The sequence below is a fragment of the Salvelinus alpinus genome, chromosome 18 (genome assembly GCF_045679555.1).
Source record: "Salvelinus alpinus chromosome 18, SLU_Salpinus.1, whole genome shotgun sequence".
NCBI lineage: Eukaryota > Metazoa > Chordata > Actinopteri > Salmoniformes > Salmonidae > Salvelinus > Salvelinus alpinus.
The window spans coordinates 20154331-20168096 of NC_092103.1; the positions used below are offsets into that span (position 1 = coordinate 20154331).

At 43.2% G+C, this 13766-nt stretch overlaps 1 protein-coding gene across 1 annotated transcript; it reads left to right on the forward strand.

The window, feature by feature from the left end:
• The first annotated feature begins 1837 nt into the window (after window positions 1-1837).
• thnsl2 (threonine synthase-like 2) lies at window positions 1838-10340 on the forward strand. The gene is made up of 9 exons (XM_071350585.1): window positions 1838-1957; window positions 2382-2613; window positions 2987-3181; window positions 3329-3481; window positions 3693-3932; window positions 4166-4314; window positions 4400-4525; window positions 9416-9570; window positions 9728-10340. The coding sequence occupies exons 2-9, from the start codon at window positions 2391-2393 to the stop codon at window positions 9966-9968; spliced, it is 1482 nt and encodes a 493-aa protein (XP_071206686.1). The 5' UTR covers window positions 1838-1957; window positions 2382-2390; the 3' UTR covers window positions 9969-10340.
• The last annotated feature ends 3426 nt before the right edge of the window (window positions 10341-13766 follow it).

Sequence of the window (13766 nt, forward strand, 5' to 3'; positions counted from 1 at the left end):
GTGGATAGGGGGGTGCTCCCTCTGCTGTTTCATGAAGTCCACAATCATCTCCTTTGTTTTGTTGACCTTGAGTGAGAGGTTGTTTTCCTGACACCACACTCCGAGTGCCCTCACCTCCTCCCTGTAGGCTGTCTCGTCGTTGTTGGTAATCAAGCCCACTACTGTTGTGTCGTCTGCAAACTTGATGATTGAGATGGAGGCGTGCATGGCCACGCAGTCATGGGTGAACAGGGAGTATAGGAGGGGACTGAGCACGCTCCCTTGTGGGGCCCCTGTGTTGAGGGTCAGCGAAGTGGAGATGTTGTTTCCTACCTTGACCACCTGGGGGCGGCCCGTCAGAAAGTCCAGGACCCAATTGCATAGGGCGGGGTTGAGAACCAGGGACTCCAGCTTAAGGATGAGCTTGGATGGTACTATGGTGTTGAATGCTGAGATGTAGTCAATGAACAGCATTCTTACATAGATATTCCTCTTGTCCAGATGGGATAGGGCAGTGTGCAGTGTGATGGCGATTGTATCATCTGTGGACCAGTTGGGGCGGTATGCAAACTGAAGTGGGTCTAGGGTGTCAGGTAAGGTGGAGGTGATATGATCCTTGACTAGTCTCTCAAAGCACTTCATGATGACAGAAGTGAGTGCTACGGGGCGATAGTCATTTAGTTCAGGTATCTTTGCCTTCTTGGGTACAGGAACAATGGTGGCCATCTTGAAGCATGTGGGGACAGCAGACTGGGATAGGGAACGATTGAATATGTCCGTAAACACAGCCAGCTGGTCTGCGCATGCTCTGAGGATGCGGCCAGGGATGCCGTCTGGGTCAGCCACCTTGCGAGGGTTAACACGTTTAAATGTTCATCTTGAAGTGGTCTCCATTCTGCTTGATCTCACATACATCTCTTGGCAGACCTAAGGGTTGAGAAGGAACGTGTTAGAAGGGGGTGGGGCAGTACACACGGAACTACAGTATGTATACAAGCAATTAGTTATTATTTTAAACATTGTAAACCCAAATTTGCAACCTATGGCAATGGTGTGCTGGTTCCCTTGGGATTACAATACAAATATATATGCTTTTCTAGTTTGGATTTGTAGTGAAGACATCTTTAGATTTATGAATAACCGTAGCTAAGGAGCACCATAGTTCGATTATGAATAAGACAGAAAAACTCAACTGACCTAGCAGTAATTTTTGGTGCAGGCATTAGCCATTGGATACAATAACCATGGCTGACTGTTGTATCCAATGTTTAAGACCACAAATAACAATAGCAACCCTGTGTTTATAAACGCATGCTTTTGTGACACAGTCGATGCCACGCAGCGATACCGGCCAAGAAGGTTGAGGGTTCGCCGAATACCATGGACAAGTTCACTCTGTTTCACTAGGCCTACACTACGATCAAACCCGGCTGCAGACAATGATCAGCTCGGGGGAAATCAGATTTTCAACATTTTGATACCATATTTATATTTATATTAAATATATGCAACGAATTTTCAATTCAATATCATGGTTTGCGTTTTCAACATCACAATAAATAGAATATGTAAATCTCAACAAACAGTAAATACATCCCTTCCTACCTTGTAGGCCTACCCAATAACAAATGCTTGACAATCTCCGAATGTCATTAAACTTTTGGTGTTTTGTAACAGATGTCTCTTTCCATTCATCAAATGGCCGCTTCATAGTTTGGATTGATTGATTAATTGATTGAATTTATTTGTCAGATAATATCAAAATGTGGTTGTGTCTCTTATTAAACTCCTTTGAATGCAGTTTGCTATAATGACCAGCAGGTGACGCTTTAGAGTAGATATTTTGAAACGTTAGGCACCAGATTGACCTCTTTACTTCGAAATTCGAACTCTGGTGTTGCACCAATACAGTTCCCCAGGTCATCTCGTAGCTACAGTACGCTACTTCGGAGCTATTTCTTTTTATAGCAAGCGGACGGTAAATAATCATAATTTTAAATTTTATGGACTAGATGCGATAGTCAGCAGCATTGAATTTACCTAACCATAATTGATTTCAAATAAATAAGCTATAATATGTTTTTTCAACAGTAGTTTACAGTTATATTTTCTATTATGCTATGTATTAATAATGTAATTTCCCATAATTAAAAAATTAACATGAACACATGTTTTTTAAACTGCAGTAGGCTGACTGTTATGCATTATAATAATGTTATTACATTATAGTCCAATAGTCACTTATGAACTGTTGATCCGTGTGCCCAGATAGATATGTCTGCCCTTGCATCCTTATTGTAAAGTATTCTGTCAAATTGCTACAACAATGAAGCGAACATAACCCAAAGGCTTATCATCATACTATTTTTCATCATACTTCTCTCTGTTTTGACTACTGACAGGTGTCAGATATGCAGTACTGCAGCACGCGTGGTGGTGTCCAGGGTTGGAACTTTCAGGATGTTTTGTTATCGGGATATGCGCCAGACGGGGGGATGTTCATGCCTGAGACCCTCCCCACCCTGACTCCTGATACCTTGAGGTCCTGGAGCTCCCTGTCCTACCCCCAGCTAGTGACGGAGGTCTGCTCCCTGTTCATCCCTACAGAGCTGATCCCTCGAGCAGACCTGGACGGTGAGACCTGGAGGGTTTGGGTAGCTGAGTGACACGTTGATGGATTGATTGATGGTTGGAAAATATGGTACAGTTAGGTGTAAAGTGAAGAGGGTTTGGCACTTGTTTTTTTTCACATCTGGGTATATATCAAAATGAAGCAACTCTGTTCATGTCCCTTCCTCACCGCTTTTCCTTCACTCTCTCTCTTTTGCGTGATCCTTCTGCCCATCTCACTCTCTCAATCTCACTCAATCTCACTCTTTCACACCCCTCTCCGCTCTCTCTCTCTCTCTCTCTCTCTCTCTCTCTCTCTCTCTCTCTCTCTCTCTCTCTCTCTCTCTCTCTCTCTCTCTCTCTCTCTCTCTCTCTCTCTCTCCCTCCCTTGCCCCAGGCCTGGTGAGTGCGGCCCTGTCTGGGTTCGCCGTGCCGGGGGTGGTGAGCTTGGCCAGGCTGAAGGGTGGGCTGTGTGTGCTGGAACTCTTCCACGGTGAGACCCTGGCCTTCAAGGACCTGGCCATGACCTGCACCGTGCGCTTCCTCGACTACTTCCTGCGCAAGGAAAGCCGGCGCGCCATCGTATTAGTGGGTGAGAAGGGGCACTTTGGGCAGCATTTGGAGTGTTTACATGTTTAGTTACATGCTAGGTCTATTATGTTGATGTATATTACATCTTACGTGTTAATAGTGTCCTCCTATCCTCTTCCCTCTCCCACGCTGCGGCCTACCTTCCTAGGCACATCTGGGGACACGGGTGGTTCAGCCATCCACAGTGCGAGAGGCCTTGGTGGGGTAGACGTGGTAGTGGTGTACCCCCGGGGCCGCATAACTCTTGTGCAGGAGAAACAGATGATCACCTGCCTGGAGGACAATATCCATGTGTTTGCAGGTTAGAGAGAGGGCCAGATAGTATGAGGGAGCAATATTCTAAAGTGGCTTCCTCTTCTTGCCCCCTTCTTTGATAGTGAGAGATGATGGCCATATCATGGGAAAATATAGGAGTTTTAGCCTTCAGTAATAATGATCTTACCTTATCCTGTGATAAGATGGTATCATTGGTATGATAACACAACCCTAATTTTTCTCCCCTGCACCACTAGCGGATGGCAGTTCTGATGACATCGACGTGCCCATCCGTCGACTGTTTTCAGACCAGGAGCTGGTGAAACAACACAGCCTGATGAGTCTCAACTCAGTCAACTGGTCTCGTGTCATGGTGCAGCTGGCACACTTCCTTTATGCCTACCTGCATGTGAGTGGGCTGGAGCAGGCAGAGACGGGGGCACCCCTACCCGCCTTGGAGATGGTAGTGCCCACAGGGGGGGCGGGGAATATCGCCGGTGAGAAGTTTTACAATTACACAGTGTTTCCACTACTTTTTCCCATTTGTGCCCCTTTTTGGATATATTTTTTTGATTAGAGATATATTTATATTTCTTCCCTACTTTTTTGCTCAAAGAGGAAAGGAAACTAAGCCGTTTGAGAGTATTGGAACATAGCTCATGTTTTTCTCTGGTTTTCCTTAATCTCTCCTCTCTTCATTCTTTGTCTGTCTCTCTGTCCCCTCTCTCAGCCGGCTGCATTGTGAAGCAGATGGGGATACCGCTGTGCCTCGTTGCCATGACGAACGCTAATGACATAGTGCACAGGACTGTGCAAAGTGGGGACTTTTCCATGGCAACCAATGTCACGCAGACCATGGCCCCGGCTATAGACATTCAGGTGCTGTGCGTGATGGCTCGTCACTTTGTTTAAGGTTTAAGAAGTGTGTGTGTGTACTGTGGCTAACACTGTGCTCTCACCCCAGGACCCCTATAACATGGAGCGTGTGTTCTGGCTGCTGTCTGGTAGAGATGGAGCCCTGGTAAAGGGCATGATGGAGGAGTTTCAGCACTCTCACAGACACACTCTGCCTGAAGCTCTCCACAAACAGGTCAGATGCATGAATACATAATTTACATGTTCTTGTAGAAAGATAAGTGCCCAGTACCGTTGGTTGTTGAATGTTCTCTCTCAAATCACCACACATACTTATCCCCCCCCCCTGACATCTCAGTCAACCAGACAGGATCTACAGGCCTTAGTTTTGTCACACCTGGACTACTGCCCAGTTGTGTGGTCAGGTGCGGCAAAGAACGACATAGGCAAATTGCAGTTGATCCAGAACAGAGCAGCACTTATTGTACTTAGATGTACAGTACCTGTCAAAAGTTTGGACACACATACTCATTCAAGGGTTTTTCTTTATTTTTACTATTTTCTACATTGTAGAATAATAGTGAAGACATAAAAACTATAAAATAACACAAATGTTATCATTTAGTAACCAAAAAAGTATAAATCGAATCAAAATGTATTAAATATTGTAGATTATCAAAGTAGCCACCCTTTGCTTGATGACAGTTTGCAAACACTTGGCATTCTCTCAACCAGCTTCACCTGGAATGCTTTTCCAACAGTCTTGAAAGAGTTCCCACATATTCTGAGCACTTGTTGGCTGCTTTTCCTTCACTCTGAGGTCTAACTCATCCCAAACCATCTCAATTGGGTTGAGGTTGGGTGATTGTGGAGGCCAGGTTATCTAATGCAGCACTCCAACACTCTCCTTCTTGGTCAAATAGCCCTTACACAGCCTGGAGGTGTGTTGGGTCATTGTCTTGTTGAAAAACAAATGATAGTCCCACTAAGCGCAAACCAGATGGGATGGTGTATCGCTGCAGAATGCTGTGGTAGATATGCTGGTTAAGTGTGCCTGGAATTCTAAATAAATCCCTGACAGTGTCACCAGCAAAGCACCCCCACACCATCACACCTTCTCCTCCATGCTTCACGGTGGGAACCACACATGCAGAGATCATCCTTTCACCTACTCTGCGTCTCAAAAAGACACTGCGGTTAGAACCAAAAATCTCAAATTTGAAACCATCAGACCAAAAGACAGATTTCCACCGGTCTAATGTACATTGCTCGTGTTTCTTGGCCCAATCAGGTCTTTTCTTCTTACTGGTGTCCTTTAGTAGTGGTTTCTTTGCAGCAATTTGACCATGAAGGCCTGATTCATGCAGTCTCCTCTGAACAGTTCATGTTGAGATGTGTCTGTTACTTGAATTCTGTGAAGCATTTATTTGGGCTGCAATTTCTGAGGCTGGTAACTCTAATGAACTTATCCTCTGCTGCAGAGGTAACTCTGGGTCTTGCTTTCCTGTTACGGTCCTCATGAGAGCCAGTTTCATCATAGTGCTTGATGGTTTTTGCGACTGCACTTGAAGAAACTTTAAAAGTTCTTAAAATGTTCCGGATTGACTGACCTTCATGTCTTAAAGTAATGATGGACTGTCATTTCTCTTTGCTTATTTTAGCTGTTCTTGCCATAATATGGACTTGGTCTTTTACCAAATAGGGCTATCTTCTGTACACTACCCCTACCTTGTCACAACACAACTGATTAGCTCAAACGCATTAATAACTTCTTATGGCTGCATCCCGCTAACAGCCAGTGAAAGTGCAGGGCGCCAAATTCAAACAACAGAAATCTAATCTATTAAAATTCCTCAAACATACATGTGTCTTATATCATTTTAAAGGCAATCTTGTTGTTAATCCCACCAAAGTGTCCGATTTCAAATATGCTTTTCAGCGAAAGCACTACAAAAGATTATGTTAGGTCACCACCAAACCACAATAAGCACAGCCATTTTTCCAGCGAAATATAGCAGTCAGAAAAAGCAGAAATAGAGATAAAATTAATCACTAACCTTTGATGATTTTCATCAGATGACACTCATAGGACTTCATGTTACACAATACATGCATGTTTTGTTTGATAAAGTTCATATTTATATCAAAAAATCTGAGTTTACATTGGCGCGTTACATTCACTAGTTCCAAAAACATCAAGTGATTTTGCATAGCCACATCGTTTCAACAGAAATACTCATCATAAATGTATATGATAATACAAGTTATACACATGTAATTATAGATATACCTCTCCTTAATGCAACCGCTGTGTCAGATTTAAATAAAAAATTACGGAAAAAGCAAACCATGCAATAATCTGAGACGGCGCTCAGAACAATAGCCAAATTAGCCGCCATGTTGGAGTCAACAGAAACCAGAAAATACATGATAAATGTTTCCTTACCTTTGATGAACTTCATCAGAATGCAGTCCTAGGAATCCCAGGTCCACAATAAATGCTTGATTTGTTCGATAATGTCCGTTATTTATGTCCAATTAGCTACTTTGGTTAGCGCGTTTGGTAAACAATTCCAAAGTCACAAAGCGCGTCCACTATAACGTGACGAAATGTCCAAAAGTTCCATAACAGTCAGTAGAAACATGTCAAACGATGTACTGAATCAATCTTTAGAATGTTGTTAACATACATCTTGAATAACGTTCCAATCGGAGAATTAGATTGACTTCAGTTGAGCGATGGAACGGAGCTGCCTATCACGTGAACGCGCGTGGTCAGCTCGTGGCAGTGGTGACTAATTCCTGTCTCCTTCGGCTCCCCTTCACATTAGAGTCATCAGACAAAGTTCTATTGACTGTTGACATCTAGTGAAAGCCGTAGGAAGTGAAAACTCATCAATATCTTGCTGTAATTTCAATGAGAGCTTGGTTGAAAATCTGCCACCCTCAGAAAAAAATCCAAACAGGAAGTGGAACTTCTCAGGTTTTTGCCTGCCATATGAGTTCTGTTATACTCAGAGACACAATTCAAACAGTTTAGAAACTTCAGAGTGTTTTATATCCAATACTAATAATAATATGCAAATATTAGCAACTATGACTGAGGAGCAGGCCGTTTACTCTGGGCACCTCTGTGCACCTTTCATCCAAGCTACTCAATACTGCCCCTGCAGCCATAAGAAGTTTTAAGGAAAGAAATTCCACAAATTAACTTTTAAGAAGGCACACCTGTTAATTGAAATGTATTCAATGTGACTACCTCATGAAGCTGGTTGAGAGAATGTCAAGAGTGTGCAAAGCTGTCATCAAGGCAAAGGATGGCTACTTTGAAGAATCTCAAATATAAAATATATTTTGATTTGTTTAACACTTTTTTGGTTACAACATGATTCCATATGTGTTATTTCATAGTTTTTATGTCTTCACTATTATTCTACAATGCATAAAATAGTAAAAAATAAATAAAACCCTTGAATGAGTAGGTACGTCCAAACTTTTGACTGCTACTGTACATGGAGGGCGAATGCCAGTAACACACATGTCAATATCTCCTGGCTCAAAGTTGAGGAGAGATTGACTGCCTCACTATTGGTCTTTGTACCAGGTGTTGAAGGTACCGAACTGTCTGTTCAAGCGGTTGGCACACAGTTCGGACACTCATTGGTACCACACAAGATATGCAACCAGAGGTCTCTTCACAGTGCCCAGGTCCAAAACAGACACTGGGAAACACACAGTATTAAATAGAGCCATGACTACATAGAACTCTCTGCCACCCTAGGTAACTCAAACTAGCAATAAAATCGGATTTTAAAAAATCAGACTGCACGACGGGGACTGTGAAGAGAAAAACAGAAATGTTTATGTATTTCTTGTATTGTATTTTGCATTGATATGTGATGCGTGGTTGTCTCGCCTGGCTATCTTAAGATGAATGCACTAGCAGTGGGTCGCTCTGGATAGGAACATATGCTCAATGACTAAATTGTGATGTAATTGTAGTGCTATGTACACTGAGTGTACAAAACATTAAGGACACCTGCTCTTTCCATGGCAAAGACTGACCAGGCCAATTCAGGTGAAAGCTATGATCCCTTATTGATGTCACTTGTTAAATCCACTTCAATAAGTGTAGATAAAGGGGAGGAGACAGGTTAAAGAAGGATTTTTAAGCATTGAGACAATTGACACATTGGATTGTGTGCCATTCAGAGGGTGAATGGGCAAGACAAAATATTTAAGTGCCTTTTAACGGGGTATGGTAGTAGGTTCCAGGTGCACTGGTGCGTGTCAAGAACTACAATGCTGCTGGGTTTTTCATGCTCAACAGTTTCCTGTGTGTATCAAGAATGGTCCACCATCCAAAGGACATCCAGCCAACTTTTATAATTATGTATTTTTTATTTAACCTTTATTTAACTTGACACAACTGTGGAAAGCATTGGAGTCAACATGGGCTAGCATCCCTGTGTACCATAGGCTTTAGCATTCACTTCAGAAGACATAGGACCCTAGAATTATATGGGTCACATGGGTTTCTATCACAAGCTGTCGGTTTGTATCTTTGGATAAGACCTTTTACAGCCAGAACTCCTGATCTATTGTACTGTCAGGCAGCTGAGAGGGACTTTGGTCTCATAAAGATGATGTCAGAGGTTGTATGACTCAACTCTGTTCCTGCTCTGTTCATGCATCGTAAGGTAAGACACATATACAGTACACACATAAACACAAAAACTCATCCATAACGTTTATATATTTCAGCAACATCTCATGGTGAGTTTTAGCGTGTGTGTTTTGGTATTGGAAATACTTGAGACCCGAGTTGACTTGAAACATGCAACAATGTGTGTGTGTGTGTCTGTGTCTGTGTCTCTTACCTGTTACCTGTGTAGAGTCCATTCCCTGACGAATTGAGGCTGTTCTGAGGGCAAAGGGAGGTGCGGGGGGTGTAACTCAATATTAGGAAGGTGTTTTTAATGTTTTGTACACTTGGTGTATATTATGTATTTTATTTGTTGTTGTGATTTGTGTTTGGACACCAGGAAGAGTAGCCGCTGCCTCGGCAGCAGCTAATTGGGGATCTTAATAAATACTACTCCTCCCCTGCTCTCTCTGTCTCCAGTTGTCTCAGGTCCTCACAGCAGGTGCAGTAAGAGATGAGGGGATAGTGGAGACCATGCAGAGATGCTGGAAGGAGAACCAGTATCTACTATGTCCGCACACTGCAGTGGCTGTGTGGCATCACTACCACTGTCCCCCCACTGCAGGGGTCAACAGGTAAGAGACACAGACACACACACACACACACACTTTTAGTATTTTACTAAATAAACACATTTCTTAGTTGCAGGCTCAATCATTTACATAATGCATCATGGCTGCATACCGAATACCGCCGTCTAGCTCACAATTTTAAACCCATTCCCCTGTCTAGGTGTTGCATAGCAACGGCCTCTCCGGCCAAGTTCCAGGAAGCGGTGCAGAAGGCAGGGCTGACCCTTGACCTCCCTGAGGCAGTGCGGGCTCTGGACAAGATGTCCACTCGCTACCTGGCCCTGGAGCGGGGCCAGGACTGGGGCAAGGACTGGGAGGGCAGGCTGAAGCAACACATCCAGGCTATAGGCTCAGCCAGGCAACGTGGAGTGGCCTACTACTCAACTGTGGAGTGTAACTAGTTATATAAGAAATTAGGCTTATGGATGCACACTGATAATTCAGATGGAACTGTTAACAGTCATTTGCCATGGATTATCAGAAATAACGAACACTTATTAACCAATGCGATTGTTTCATAAAGTGGATAATAGACACCTTACTGCTAATACCAGCAATAACTATGTCTACAGTTAGATGTTTTATTTACTGTCTTGAAGAGATCAGTTTTATATGATCAGATATTGTTACAGTATAAGAAGATTGTTTATTGTATACGTTTGATCAGAATTCAGATCAAATGGTGTAATTGTCAAATGGTGTGTTTTGCAATCAAACTTCTGCACAATTTATTGCCTGACCATAAATGCTGACAATAAAAGTTGCAGAGGCAATCATGTGTGCAGGAGTAATTACAGTAAATGATTAGAACGGAGCTATGATTAGGTTTTTATTCCCATCACTACATGTAAGAGAGACAGTGTGGTGGTGTGCATGATGCCCGTCAATATTGCCTTAAGAAATTTCCTGTGTACCATAGGCTTTAGCATTCACTTCAGAAGACATAGGACCGTAGGTTTATATGGGTCACATGGGTTTCTCTCACAAGCTGTCGGTTTGTATCTTTGGATAAGACCTTTTACAGCCAGAACTCCTGATCTATTGTACTGTCAGGCAGCTGAGAGTGACTTTGGTCTCATAAAGATGATGTCAGAGGTTGTATGACTCAGCTCTGTTCCTGCTCTGTTCATGCATCGTAAGGTAAGACAGAATCATAAAACACGGGACGAAATGTTAAAACTGTCCATTGTGCCAATAGATGGTATGCACTCACATGAGATTTGCCGTGATGTTGACAGAGTGGCATGGGAGGTTTATTTCTTAGACTGGGTTAAGATGTCAATTTTGGGACACATCCTCAGTAGTGTGCCTTCGAATCAGTGGGTGTTTCGGCCTTTAATCACTAAACACCCTCATCAAAGGTGGCCAGCTAAAGGGTGATCAAGCCTTAGCTTGTGTCCCATGCCCAATTAAGATTTCCCACGGGACTATGCAAGGCAGGGGCGTCCTCTTCCCTGAGCCAGCCCTACAGCTGACCGCATACCTCATATGCCCTCCTCAAGTTGGAGGGATCTGAATTGGGTTCTCAGGTGGGGGTGGGGGGTCATGAAGTTATAGCCCAGCAAGGGTCCTTCCGTTTGATCCAGATCCAGTGGCTGCCTCTTTCAGCTGCTTGAGAAACTGCTCTGACGGTCTGCCGCAGAGCCTGTCCATGGATTCCAAGTTCTTTCAGCAACCTGATGGTGGAAGAAGCCACGAATCCTCTGCATCCCACTTCAACTGGCCAGACTTTTGCATTCCAGCCACGCTGAGTTGCGTCTGCTGCCAACTCTGTGTAACGCAGTTTCTTACGCTCGTAGGCCTCTTCAACAGAGTTTTCCCACGGGACTGTGAGCTCTATGATGTACACAGCCTTTCGTGAAGGGGACCAGAGTACCATGTCTGGCCTAAGGTTGGTAGAAGCAATCTCAGGTGGAAAAATGAGTTGTTGGCCAATATCGACAAGCATCTTCCAGTCCCGGGCCATGCCTAGGTGTCCAGTTGCTGGCTTTGTAGGAGGATGCTTGGGCCTTTTCTTTTTTTTTTTTTTTTTTTTTTTTTTTTAATATTTTATTTTTGCATTTTCCAATTAACAACATTCAAGACAAACGTGAAAAGATATTAGACAACAATAGGACAAAGTGACAGTAACAGATGAGCGTAACAAAGAAAGTAAAAATCAAACAAATTATAATTATATATACAAACAAACATACAATAAAAAAAGATTATAATGAGACATTGGATCATATGGTCACCTGCCGTAGGCTACATATTATACATTACGTGTGAAACATTATATAAGGATAATATAGAGATTCATTCAATGTGATGTGGGGGGAGATTCTCCATATAGTCAATAAAAGGTTGCCAAATTCTGTAGAATGTGTTTAACTTATTCCTCAAGCGGTAAGTGATTTTCTCCAGTGGGATACAACTATTAACTTCTGATAGCCACATTGCAACTGGCAGGGGGGAATCCAATTTCCATTTCAAGGCAATACATTTCTTGGCAATCGCTAGCAATATTTCTGTTAGCTTTATAGTATGGCTTTGCCTAAGATTGGTGTTAGTAAAGTTGCCCAGTAGACAGACCTCCGTTTCTAAAGGGAATGCAACCCCATGAATTGAGGATATGGTGTCGCATACCCCCTGCCAGAAACCGTGTAGTTTCGAACACTGCCAAGTGGAATGGAGGAATGTTCCTTCATCTGAGCCACATCTAAAACATAGGGAGGAGATATCAGGGTTGAACTTGTGCAGTCTAGATGGCGTGATATAGAGCTGATGGAGGAAATTAAACTGGATCAGTCTGTATCTGGAGTTCAGTGTGGATGTAACACCATTCCTGCATAGGTCACTCCATAGACCCTCCTCAAGATCAATACCCAGATCTTTTTCCCATCTAAGTCGGGGTTTATCTAGCCCAGGCAGTGTTAGTCCTGACATAAGAGCATCGTAAACACGGGAAATGGTCTTGAACAGTGGTTGGTCTGCGTGGCAGAGTTGTTCAATAGGTGACATCTTAGGTAGGTTCCATTGTCCCTTGAGAGACACCCTAATAAAGTTTCGTAGTTGTAGGTAGCTAAAGAAGTCCCTGTTAGGCAAGTGGTATTTCTGTTTCAGCTGATCAAAAGACATAAGAACTCCCTCCTCGTAACAATGTTCCAGAAGAGTGATCCCCTTATCGGACCATGGTCTAAAGTTACTATTCTGGAAAAACATAGGAATCAATCTATTGTTCCATAAAGGGGTTTTAGGGGAAAAGAATCCCCCTCGTCCGAACAGCTCTTGCAGTTTGCACCATGTCAGGACTGAATGTATGATTAAAGGGTTGTCTGTGATGGTTTTTATAGATTTTCTGTCCCATTTGTAAAACAATTCTGCCCCAGTGTCATCGTTTACCTCAAGCTTTTCAATGTTCAACCATGAGGGAGAGGGAGCCTTATCAAACCTCTGAGCCAGAAACCTAGACTGTGCTGCCCAGTAGTACATTCTAAAATTGGGGAGGTTTAAGCCTCCTTGACTGTAATCCAGGGTCAGTTTATCCAGGCCAACCCTAGGGGTTTTGCCGTGCCAGATAAACCGTCTGGTCATCTTGTCGAGAGAGGAAAAGAATGCTGCGGGGACAGGGATAGGGAGAGATTGAAACAGATATAGACATCTGGGCAGGACATTCATTTTAATTACATTGACTCTACCCAGTAGAGTGAGAGGTAAGTCCATCCATTTACAAAGGTCACCCTCCACCTTTTGTAACAAACTGGCCAGATTGAGTTTATAGAGGTTGTTCAGGTTACCATCCACCATTATGCCCAAATATGTGAAGCCCATAGGCGACCATCTAAAAGGAAACTTGTGCTTGATGGTATGATGGTCAAAGACAGACAACGGTAAGATTTCGCTTTTATCTAAATTGACCTTATATCCAGAGAAAGAACTATAACACTGTAGTAGGATCTGCAAGTGAGAGAGGGAGTGTTCTGGGTTTGTTAGAAATAAGATAAGGTCGTCCGCAAAGAGTGATAATTTATGGGTATGGGGGCCCACCTCAAAGCCATGTATGTCAGGGCACGTTCTAATAGCCTCAGCCAACGGTTCGATGGCGAGGGCAAAGAGGTGGGGGCTAATTGGGCAACCTTGTCTGTTCCCCCTATAGAGAGGGAAAGAGGAGGAAGTAATCCCGTTGGTAGCAATCCTAGCTTTAGGAGATTTGTAGA

Excerpts from the sequence above, each read along its gene's own strand:
- thnsl2 (XM_071350585.1), top strand. The coding sequence starts at position 2,391 with ATGCAGTACTGCAGCACGCGTGGTGGTGTCCAGGGTTGGAACTTTCAG. Across the intron at positions 3,182-3,328 it reads GCGCGCCATCGTATTAGTGG|GCACATCTGGGGACACGGGT; the intron begins GTGAGAAGGGGC and ends CTACCTTCCTAG. Across the intron at positions 9,571-9,727 it reads CCCACTGCAGGGGTCAACAG|GTGTTGCATAGCAACGGCCT; the intron begins GTAAGAGACACA and ends TCCCCTGTCTAG.